General features: G+C 35.4%; 1 protein-coding gene across 1 annotated transcript in view; it reads left to right on the forward strand.

The window, feature by feature from the left end:
• The window catches only part of LOC126040775 (sodium channel protein type 2 subunit alpha-like), a 78,675-nt gene extending 66,582 nt beyond the window's left edge, over positions 1-12,093 (forward strand). Inside the window, exons 24-28 of the mRNA XM_049805657.1 lie at positions 2,930-2,983; positions 4,159-4,296; positions 6,017-6,121; positions 7,623-7,893; positions 8,806-12,093. Of these exons, the coding sequence (XP_049661614.1) occupies positions 2,930-2,983; positions 4,159-4,296; positions 6,017-6,121; positions 7,623-7,893; positions 8,806-9,998 (1,761 nt within the window). The 3' untranslated portion in view covers positions 9,999-12,093. The remainder of the gene's footprint in view (positions 1-2,929; positions 2,984-4,158; positions 4,297-6,016; positions 6,122-7,622; positions 7,894-8,805) is intronic.
• Positions 12,094-12,383: the final 290 nt, after the last annotated feature.

A 12,383-nucleotide genomic window follows, 5' to 3' on the forward strand; every position in this document is an offset into this window, starting at 1 on the left:
CACAGTATAAAATTCAGGAATGCATTTCATGAGTCTTGCCATGGTGGACAAGGGTCAGAGGTCCCTCTAATTATTAGAAGGTCTCTCCCCTCCTTTATGAGCTCAGTTACCTTGTAAGACAGGAAGGCAGACAGCAGCTTAAAAGAAGGCAGACTTCCTAACTGACTGTCTGGTCTGAAGTGAGCAACTACCGCCAGTGCCTCCCACATAATCTGTTCCTAGGTATCATTACGCATCCACAGCAACATTCTTCCACAGTCAAAATCCATTAATCTAGGCACTTTTGACACTGCAAAGTAATTTTTCTTTTGTCAACAGCCTGGTCAAGGTGGAGTGGATTTTTCTTCACATCTATATTCCATCTGAGGAACCAGTTTGTAAATTAGATGGTAAAAATAAAAATACATCAACCTGGTGTCTCCAATGCAGATATTTGTTTAATAGGGGCTTGATTTTCCAGACCTGCAAGTAGGTTTAGGGAAAGGAATCATAAATAATGCAAGATCTCAGATTGGGGCACCCAATGTTTCATGTAGCACGGAGCCAATTCTTTCTCTGTTATTATAATATTTGTGTAAGAGGTCTGAAATCCTCTGAGAGAAGTAGGAGCTGCCCATGGGAATATAGTTACTGATAGACAGATCTTAATTGAGTCTTAGGTCTGATTAATCATATAACACTTTCTCTTGATGTTTGCAGATAAACAGCACTTGCTGCTAAAATAAATATATTTCATTAAGTACCTGAAACTACAAAGACATTAAACTGTGGGTAAAGTAGGAAAATGTGAAATACTTTTATCACAAAAAATACTCATGTTTTATAACTATCATATTCCATTAATGCTTCTTAAAGAGTCGCTATAATATACTAAACAAATATTATGTTACTTATAGTATTATCCTTGTGAAGTATTAGATGTTATTGTATTGCATGGCATATTCATTCTATTATTTACTGCTACTTATACAAAGTATGTAAATTGTATTTCCACTTCAAGTCCTTTTCCTATGCGCTGTGGTACAGAAACGGTTTTGTTCTAGGTACTGAGCATACCTTTTATTTATGCCAGAGGAATAAAGACCTTAGCTCTTTACAGGCTCCTTGGCTAGAGTGGAGCTTCTGAGAGCTGACCCAAAACACAAGCAAGAAGGCAAGCAATAATGTTTAGATGATTGAGCTCTGTAGCTGTAGAATGACTTGTCTATAATTTGACATACAGCTTCACTATATGAAAAGATGTCAGAAATGTCATGGGATTGTTACTGCTCTGATATCACTAAGTTATCTAAGAATGACATGCTTGTCCCTTTTGTCCTGGAGCAGGTCAGTATCCCTAGCTGACCTTAATTCCCAAATTAACTACCTGGCTTAAAATATTTTGCCTCTAAAGTCAATGTGACTCTCATGTGCGGAGTAGTAGTACTGAATAATGATTCTAATTCTCTGACTTCAGATCTCATTGTGACCCTTGTATTAAAGTGAACCATCTTATTACAAATACTTGCCTCTGAAGATGTATAAGGAAAGATTCTAATCTCTTGAAGCCGTGTCTGAATGTCATCCGTGTCACCCATCCAGACAGTGTTGGTCTTTACTTACTACATCACTACTGTGGACCTTCCTTCTCTTTACTTCTTTTTGTTCTGATTTTTCATTATTTTCCTTTTCAAATATTCCCTTCCACCCTTTACTTTTCCTCCAGAGATTAAGGGATCCTTAAGCGTGTATCATGTCACCTCTTCAGCTGATTGTCTCCATTAACATTCTCCCTCCACACTTCTGTACTTATTGCTCTTATCAAACTCTGCTCCTCTTCTAATACTGCTATGCAAAGTGCACCAAATAGCTGCCAACTGCCGACTGAGCCAGAAAGATCTACGAAGCCTGGCTCCAAGCATTCCTTCTTAGTAAATTTGTATTGCACTGCAAGATTCAGGAAGACATGAACGCTCCCAGAGTGCAAGTTTTCTGCTGTGAAAACTAGCAGCTGTACCAAAGTACCAGAGCTAGTTTTGGCAAGCACAAATGCAAGTGTACTCCTTGGGATGGTTCCTCTCCTGAATCTCCTCAGGAGAGATGTTCTTTATCTGTTCATTTCACAGGCTTTTTAGCTCTTTTTTTTTTTTTTTGTTATTGTGAATAAGCTTGGAAACTCTGGCTAACGAGCAGGCACTCACACCTTCAACTAGCATGTCACACCAACCCTTTGGTGTTCCTCAGAAAGTGGACATTCCATGTCCATGAAAATCACCTCCTCAGAGCAATGACGGCAGATCTTTTTTATTCTTTATTCTACCTAGACAAAGCCTATATAGGAACTGAGCCCAAAGTTTTAAAGAAGTTAATCACAGCTCTTTCACAGTTCACTTTTTGGTCTTCTGTAAATCTTATCCCTCAAGAACCAATGTATATTTTGATTTTGAACAGAGTCTCTTCGTTTTAGTCATGTGGGATTAAAACATTTATAAAAATACCATGGCAGTTTAACCATAGCAAAAACATTCAGATGCATGTTGGCATCTGTCCAGAAGTTGTATTGCTGACTCCATCAATTCATGCTGTAAACTTGATAAAATGGCTGTCACCATGAGTGATTCTAGTAGATTCTACCTGAACATCTCCAGCATTAACATCTATCTGACTCTACCATTCTTCACCTGCAAAGTAAGCATCTGCAGCTCCAAACACATTGTGCCCTTGCTGAGACCTTCAGAGCCTGATTTTTAATATTTATTGAATACCTAAAAAATAATTTCTCAAAAAAATACTATTACTATGAAAAATATTTTATTATGCCTGTTATTAAATATGGTTTATAAATGTAGATATGATTTTATTAAAAGTTCAGGTCCAAATGCTGTGACCTAGTTATTTTCCACATTATGAATTTTTATGGGGAAGATAAACAACTGTATTTTATTTCTAGGCTACTTTCAAAGGATGGATGGATATCATGTATGCTGCTGTTGATTCACGAGATGTAAGTGTAAGACTTTCAAAGATCATCTGTTGGCTATATTCTGATAAACTTACAGAGTATAGAATTTAAACAGCTACACACACAATAACATTAAGAATGATAATCGGCACCAATACGTATTTTTTTCCAGATACATTTAGTCTACAAAGGAACTTCTATGTAACTTCATGAATCTTAGAATTTGAAGTGGAAAGAATTAATTCCACTTCCTTCTGTTTAGCCAAATAAGTTAAATTAACTTAACTGGACTTTATTTGGAAAAGCTGTTAATGAATAAAAAAAAAAGAAGAGTTTTTTTAACCAGTACTTTTGGTAATCATGAGTATGAATTAATTTAAGTTTATATAATGTAATTATTACATATTGAATATATTAATCTTGTTTTATAATTTGTAACTGCATTTCATTGTTTCTTTAGGTCAAGCCCTTAGGTTATCTAGCTATTTAAGTGCAATTAGATTTTAAGGTTGAAGGTCATCTATTAAGTTTTCTAGGAATCAGAATTTTATCTTGGCTACAAAACTAAAACTATGTTTACCTTGTACAAAAAAGTGCAACACAGATGCCTGAACTAGTTCTGTACAACCTAGGTTATAGTCAGATTAGGGATATCCATCATCACCCAGGGATATTCATCTCCCAGAGTAAAATATCCTGTTTCATTAACTTCAGCATATCTATACTGTAGCACATTGTGCAGTAATGGTGCAGGCGTTGAGATGTGGAATCCGGAAAATTGAAACAATAACAAAATCCTCCTTAGAAATTTGCCTCAATTTAATGGATTTCACAAAACATACACTCACTAGAAATTTACTGAAAGCATCTGTTCTTAGCTGGATGTAAGAACACTCATGCAAGACCAAAAGAGTTCCAGGGAGATTTAAGCAATAGAAAAATTAATTGATTCTGTTGCATGAAAATATACTGAACACAATATAAAATATTTAGATTTGTGCTGTTAAAATTTTAAGTACTAATGACTCCATATGAGTAAAATTCTGTCAGCTTCCAGTTCTCCAAATATTGATTGGAATGGACATGTTGGGTCTTTTTAATAACTAAGTAGTTTATAGCTTTTCTAGCTGAGATAGCATATACCTACTCATAAATTATATACATTGTTTTTTACATGTAATATTCTCATGGGTAATAAAATTTATAATATTTTGTAGGTAGAAGATCAACCTAAGTATGAGGACAACTTGTATATGTATCTTTATTTTGTCATCTTTATCATATTTGGATCATTCTTTACCTTGAACCTTTTCATTGGTGTCATCATAGACAACTTCAACCAACAAAAAAAGAAGATAAGTATTTAAAATGTTTCCACAGTGCTATAAATTAATAGCTCTAATGAATTAATAACTTATTTATGTAGAGCTAATAAAAATCAAAAGTTATTTCAAGTCCTTGAATATTTAAAAAATATAATCCATGTTAAATCTGTGGATGTGATTTTGACCTTTGCATTTCAGCATTCTGACAAGTGAGGAGGGACAAATCATGAGTCAGTTCATAATAATATGCAAATTGTGTAAGAGCTAAAATGAAGATGCAAAAAGGGAAAGTGCATTGTTCTTTTTATTAGATGTACTATTATCTTCCATGGAAGAGTTTCTTTTTTAATTACGTTTAAAGAATTAAGATAAATTAATTTTTAATTAATCTTATAAACTGTTGACACTTAATGAAGATACAACATGGCATTGTGTTCATACAATAGATAATAGTTCTGCAAACTGATTAAACAGGCGGTTAAGAGTGAGTGCAATAAACCTCACATGAAAAGGCTTAAAGATACAAGTGAAAATGTCTGCAAAAGAGCTCTATTTTTCTAACACTTCTGTGAGAAATGAGATGAACTTGTTAAACAAATAGAATCTATAATTTATTAGCAATAATAAAGCAAAGGTATAAAAGGAAGGATATTTTTTTCTGTACACATTTGACATACAAGTATGTTTAAAATAATTACATTGATAATGCATATAATGTTGTTTAAAATAACTTCAAAAATCTAAAAATACAAATAATCACATTTAAAATATTTTGAAGCCTCACGATTCTTAGCCTTCAGCTGACAAAAAGAATGAGAACCTCAGGATCACTCTAAATCTTTGTATGCTGTGAAAAAGCAGTTTCATATGATTTGGTTTTATCCAATCACCAAATAAAAAGCAGCAGCACCAAACAGAATCTATGGTAAAAGTAAATTGTGAACTACAGAATTTTTTCCTTGTGAAAATATTATTTAGCTTCTTAAAAGAGCCATAAACAGGTCTGGGGCTACTTCTTCACTTTCTATCAACTATGCCATGCTTTGGGCTTCAATATCCACTTTAGCAGACAGTGACTTTGACATTGTGTTTCCATCTGACTTAGTTCAGACTCATCAATAAGCACAATTTACTTTATACTGAAATTCAGTCAGTTGCACATCTGACTGGCAGCATTTGCATCTGCAAACAAAGGTTAATTTGAGTTAATCAAGTTTCCAGTGATGTTTTAATTAATAATTTGCTATGGCACGATTTGGATTACTTTTCTTAAGTTTATATCAAAGGTGATTTTTTTTGCTGTCATTAAAATCGTCATAGACCCAAATACTCTCCCTTGACACAACTTGTGCCTTGAAGTTACACCACTTTTAGACCTGATTAGCTGTAATCCTAAAAGTCTATCTATAATTTAGGACATGTAAGGCACCAGTCAAGCTCTTATGCACTAAACATATCCTACTCAGCAAGTTATTTAACAGCATCAGTATAGTAGGAACCATTTTGGCTGTGTCAGCAAAAGCGAGCATGGACACTGGCAAAACTCAACCGTCAGCCTGACAAGGCACCAGTAAGGGGTTTTTTGTGTGTTAGGAATGCATATGAGCATCCACACTATAAATACCTGAAAAAATAACTTTTGTTATATAAATCAAATATAAATGTAATATTGTATTACAGAGAGACATACTGTAGTTAAATGTTGCACGTGTGGACATGATAGTAATTAGTTTTGATATTATTTCTTTACTTTGGAGGTCAGGATATATTTATGACAGAAGAACAGAAGAAATATTACAATGCAATGAAAAAACTGGGATCCAAAAAGCCACAGAAACCTATACCGAGGCCAGTGGTAAGAATGAATTGATTTTGATACCCCTAATATTAAATATTGATTTGGGAATATGATTTTAGCCAACAAGAGAAGGTTATATGCCCAGAAATAAAATTTTTTTTCCATGTATTTTCTGGTAAAGGTAGAATTTGTCCCCCTTTTTTTAATTCAGCAGACTAGGTCATGTTTCATTTAAAAACATACACTCTGAAGTATGAACTGTAGTATTTAATAAGGTTAATGTTATAAATTTCACAATTCCCTGGCTAGGTCCTAGAAAAGTACACTTGACTGGATCATTTATTGGTTCTTGTTACCCACGGATAAACTTCATTTTCTGTTTCTATTCCTCGCAGACAATTTGTAGGAAAATGGGGATGCACTGGCCCTTGCTGCTGAAGACAGAAGGGGGCAGTGGTCACCTAATGTGAAAGAGACAGATGCAGATAATCTTACAGAATAAAAGACTGTCCTAGGGAGTAAAGCATAAACTAGGATAAATCTGTCTCTAAGAAACTACTCTGTTATTTACTGAACAACTACAGTGTTTGGAAAAAATGTAGTACTTGTTGAACCTTATGCACCAAGTGGTTAAAAACAGACTTTCTAAGGAGAAACATATGGCAATAAACATTTAGCTAAGTACTAAAGGAAAACTAGGATATTGCAGTCGTGGTGTGTTTGAGACATGTAACTTCAGTGGTCCAACAATCTCACCAAGCACAATTAGTTTCAGGAAGAGAAAGACGTCTCTGGGGGTTAGTATTCTAAAAACAGCTAAGAATAAAGATAAGAAAATGTGTTTCTATTTGGCGGGCATCCTTGCTGGGTATCAAGTTATACTACCCTTTTTACACCAATAATATCTATTGTCAATATTATTACTATTATTATTGCATTGTTTCCCTTCCCGTCCCTTCAGCCAACAGTGGTACACTTCTTAGAATAGAATAGAAAAGAATCATAAAGTTTGGAAAAGACCTCTAAGATTAAGTCCAACTGCCAACCCAACACCACCATGCCCAGTAACCATGTCCTGAAGCACCACATCTACACGTCTTTTCAACACCTCCAGGGATGGTGACTCCACCACTTCCCTGGGCAGCCTGTTCCAATGCCTGACAACCCTTTCAGCAATGAAATTTTTTCTGATATCCAATTTAAACCTCCCCTGACACATCATGATGCCATTTCGTCTCATCCTATCACTAGTTACTTGATAGAAGAGACCACCTTGCTACAACCTCCTTTCAGGTAGTTGCAGAGAGCGATAAGGTCCCCCCTCAGCCTCCTTTTCTCCAGACTAAACAACCCCAGTTCCCTCAGCTGCTCCTCATAAGACTTGTGCTCTAATAGGATGAAATACAAACCAGCATGGGTTTGGTGTATGTTAACAGATGTATTGTGAATGGGTCTTGGTCTGCACTCCTAAATCTTGCAGGGACTTGCTTTCTCATTTAGCATTTGTAAAGACAAATATTTTCAGAGTGTAAACTATATTCCATCATTGTTTTTGCAGAACAAATTCCAAGGCATGGTCTTTGATTTTGTAACAAAACAAGTATTTGACATCAGCATCATGATACTCATCTGCCTTAACATGGTCACAATGATGGTAGAAACAGATGACCAGAGTAAAGAAATGGAAACAATTTTATCCCGGATTAACCTTGTGTTCATTATCCTTTTCACTGGAGAATGCGTCTTGAAATTGATTTCACTTCGCCATTACTACTTCACTATAGGCTGGAATATTTTTGATTTTGTGGTTGTGATTCTCTCCATAGTAGGTAAGAGCACTTCCCTTTCAGGAAGGAACTAATAGAAGGAAAAGGGAACATTTGTTTCAAGAATGTTATGATACTGAATATGAAATTTTCTGTTTCCTATATGACTTACATGTTAATTCAGAACTTCATACTTTATAGCATACAACAGATGAAATGTTGCATATAAGATTTTTATCTCTCCCATTAGATTCACTGTCATCATCCCCATCAAAAGACATAAAGGCACTATTTGGCACATCAGATTAACATGTACGAACATAAAGAGGAATGTTTACTAGTATATGCAAACTAACCACAGATTTGCTTTCAGTACTAAAACTGAAAAGTATGTGATGGGGGTGAAATTTTTAATTACTTTTGCTAACTAAGGTCTTGGTGAATATTTAGATTTCTGTCAACTTAAAGCTAATGACTCTCCAAGGTGCAAATGAGTTGTGTGACAAAACTTAAGTCTTAAAGAGTAATACACCCAAGAGAGGCTGTGCTGATACAGTGTGGATCCTCAGATTAAAAAAAAAATCAGTAATTTGCAGAAATTAAGCCAATATAGTCCTTCGTAAAAGATGGTGGTAATAGGCTCAGCTTCAAGAACTAATTATATCCAAGACAGAAATTCCTTTCTCCAGGCTGGTTTAGGAATATCTGAAAACTTAGGCAGACACTAGCTACCTTGTCACAAGCAGTGTTCTTTCTTTTACTTATTTCTCTCCTCCTAGATAGCATTTCAACATAAGGAAGGTGCTTTCACCTTAATAACAGCTTTCAATAAATGTAATAACGTGTATGATGTTTTGCTATAACATAGACTCCCTATACTGATTGTTTTGGAGACAGCAATAAAGAAATCTTTCCATAGATAATGAATGAATAAATTTAAAATTATATTTTAAATATTCACTTTTTTTTCTCTAGGTATGTTCTTAGCTGAGATGATTGAGAAATATTTTGTATCCCCCACACTATTCAGAGTCATTCGACTTGCCAGAATCGGTCGAATCCTGCGTCTCATTAAAGGCGCTAAGGGAATCCGCACTCTGCTCTTCGCTTTGATGATGTCTCTTCCTGCTCTGTTCAACATTGGTCTGCTGCTGTTCCTGGTCATGTTTATCTATGCGATATTTGGCATGTCCAACTTTGCCTATGTTAAGCGGGAAGTTGGTATTGATGACATGTTCAACTTTGAAACGTTTGGCAACAGCATGATCTGCCTATTTCAAATTACCACATCTGCTGGCTGGGATGGTTTGCTAGCCCCAATTCTTAACAGTGGGGAGCCAGACTGTGATCCCCATAAAGATCATCCGGGGAGCTCCGTTAAAGGCGACTGCGGCAACCCTTCCGTTGGGATTTTCTTCTTTGTCAGCTACATTATCATATCATTTCTGGTGGTGGTGAACATGTACATTGCTGTGATTTTGGAGAACTTCAGTGTTGCTACCGAAGAAAGTGCTGAACCCTTGAGCGAGGATGACTTTGAGATGTTCTATGAAGTCTGGGAGAAGTTTGATCCCGATGCAACACAATTCATAGAATACAGTAAACTATCAGATTTTGCAGCTTCATTAGATCCTCCTCTTCTTATAGCAAAACCAAACAAAGTCCAGCTTATTGCAATGGATCTGCCCATGGTAAGCGGCGACAGAATTCACTGCCTTGACATCTTGTTTGCTTTCACAAAGCGTGTTTTGGGGGAAAGTGGGGAGATGGATGCCCTCAGAATACAGATGGAAGATCGGTTTATGGCAGCCAATCCTTCAAAAGTCTCCTATGAACCAATCACAACCACATTAAAACGCAAACAGGAGGAGGTATCTGCTGTCATCATTCAGCGTGCTTACAGGCATTATCTTTTAAGGCAAAAAGTTAAAAAGGTGTCTAGTATATACAACAGAAATAAGAACAAAGAAGGAGATGGACCAGTTATAAAAGAGATAATTATTGATAAACTAAATGGGAACTCCACTCCAGAAAAAACAGATGAGAGTTCCTCTACAACTTCCCCACCTTCTTATGACAGTGTAACAAAGCCCGACAAAGAAAAATATGAAAAAGATAAAGCAGAAAAGAACTACAAAGGTAAAGATGTCAGGGAAAATAAAAAATAAAGCTCTAAGAATTCTGCTTGTGGGACAACTTGTTTACAGTCTTTGAGAATGAAGCATCAACTGGACTCCTGTAGGAGGTTTATGCCAAACTGACAGTTTTTACACATATATATGTGTGTGTGTGTGTGCGCGTGTGTGTGCATATATATACATTATATATATACTTAAGGTCAGTGCCTATAACAAAACAGTGAACCTTCCTCATCAAACTGTAACTCTGTGAATCAGGGTAACAAACTTGACAAGAAGTTACTGTTTTCACTACAGCTGACACTGCAAAGAATGAGGGGAAAACTGGCTCCACAGAGAACACGGAGCATGAAATGAGTGCAAAGCGATACTTTTTTTTCTGTTTCACTTACTGCAAAACACGTAGAACAGTAATTCTCTTCACTGTTTGTAATGCAACTGCTACATTTGTCATATTTTTACAAAATCAGTATTAGTGTATTTATCATTTTTTAAATCACAAGTTGTTTACTATTATATGTGACTATTTTTGTAATAGGTTTTATGTTGGGGAAAGAGGTATGAGGACCAGGTGTTCTACTCTCAGATTCTCTATGATGTACAGATAGAAGTGATTTGCATAGGCATGCTGCGCTTGTCAATCATGCCTAAATAAAAATACGACATTGCACAAAGCTAAAGATTTTAAGAACTTCCATGTTTCAGGGTTGCTCTTAAATTTGAGGCGTTCTAACTACTTGTATGGCTGCATCCAGATTATGTGCATCCAGATTAATGTGCCTGGAAAGTCTCCTCTAATTTACAGGAATCTGCAATGACTTATTTTTATGCAAATCATTCAAGATGGACAAGTTCTTGTTCTTGTTAAAATATTCACAGCCTAAAAAATATTGTGTGGTTTCTGCACTGGAAAAATAGCTTCACCAAAATATACCTGGGAGTTCTTTTGTTCTCTTTTTTTAAAAAAAAAAAAACTCAAATTTTTTCCTAGACTGTTCTTTAGTTACTGTCTTCTCTCATTATGGCCAACATCCAATGAATCCATAAAATACCTTTTTCCATGTAAATATTAACAGTATACTGTCGTGCATATTTGAGCATAGAATTAAACGGCTTTGCCACATTGACTTGCATCAGATATGTGCCACAGTATGGGTGATTTGCAAAAGCTCAACAGGACATGTTGTATTCTGTGTCATTATAGATAGTCTGGAGAGTATCACTGATGCATGTCAATGCTTTTGCTGCTGTATCTTGCTCCTTCCACTGTCCACAGTCGCCACTATAGGAAGCCATGTGTCAGTGGCGAAGTGAATCAAATTGTTCAACCAGACCTCATTCTTTCAAATCATTAAGCAATAGTTTGCAGCTATTTATGAGCTTCTTTAGTTTTGCATTTTAAATTTGAAGTGGCTACTATATGGTGTAGAATCAGACTGTACAGGCCATATTGCAAACTGTTTAACCTGTTGAAGATGTGGTTAGCATATATAAATAATGTAAAGAAATACCATTTGGCAACAGTTTTGTATATAAGAAAAGTGTCTTCAAGTTTAGATCACCGTTTCTTGTATTTCTTTCCTCATCCACTTGACTGACTTTCTAACCATGGTCATTTCAAACTGGCATCATCACACTATGAGAAAAAAAGTGAGTATTTGTAGACTATCTTGTTTTAATATTATATTTGCATATATTTCAATGTGAAGTAAATTGTGTAAATCTGGAACCCAGCTTGTTTCAAAATAGTTATATCTGGTAACAGGACATAGCAAGGAAAGTATTAGGGCAACATGCAAATTTCTAGCACCATTTGCATCAGATGTTCCAAGATAGTCTCACTGTCCATGAAATCCTTGCTATCTTGCAGTGTCTGTTTACATAGCCTATTCTTATTCTTTTTGAATCACGCTGCACTAGACTTGTACAAATAGGATCCACAATATTTCCCAAGAACAAAATGGCACATTTGTATAATCAAGGACATCAGGACATTGTGTGTTTCATACACAAGCTAACATTAAATGTAGAATCTTTCTTTTACAAATGCTTTCGACTTGTAATGTGTTGGTGAAATGCATGCAGGAAATTGTTATTATCATAAACAACGTAAACAATATTACAAATGAGCCAAAAAATAAAGATTTCATTTTTTTATTGTATTTATTTTTCTCTGTCTCTGTCCTTCTGTTGGTTAAAGCAAGACAAAACTGGCTTTGGTACAAATAAAGAATGCTTTCTTTATCACTAGAGCTAAATACCTTATTCTTCACATTTATCTTTTTTTATGTAAAACAATTTTTAAAAAATGGGGGAACTTTGACTACACCACATTGATTTCTACTTCTTTGTCACCAGTGTACTATCTAGGGATAACACAGGACACCTACACATTCTACCCCAACAGCCTTTCTG

Source organism: Accipiter gentilis, chromosome 1 (assembly GCF_929443795.1).
Source record: "Accipiter gentilis chromosome 1, bAccGen1.1, whole genome shotgun sequence".
NCBI lineage: Eukaryota > Metazoa > Chordata > Aves > Accipitriformes > Accipitridae > Astur > Astur gentilis.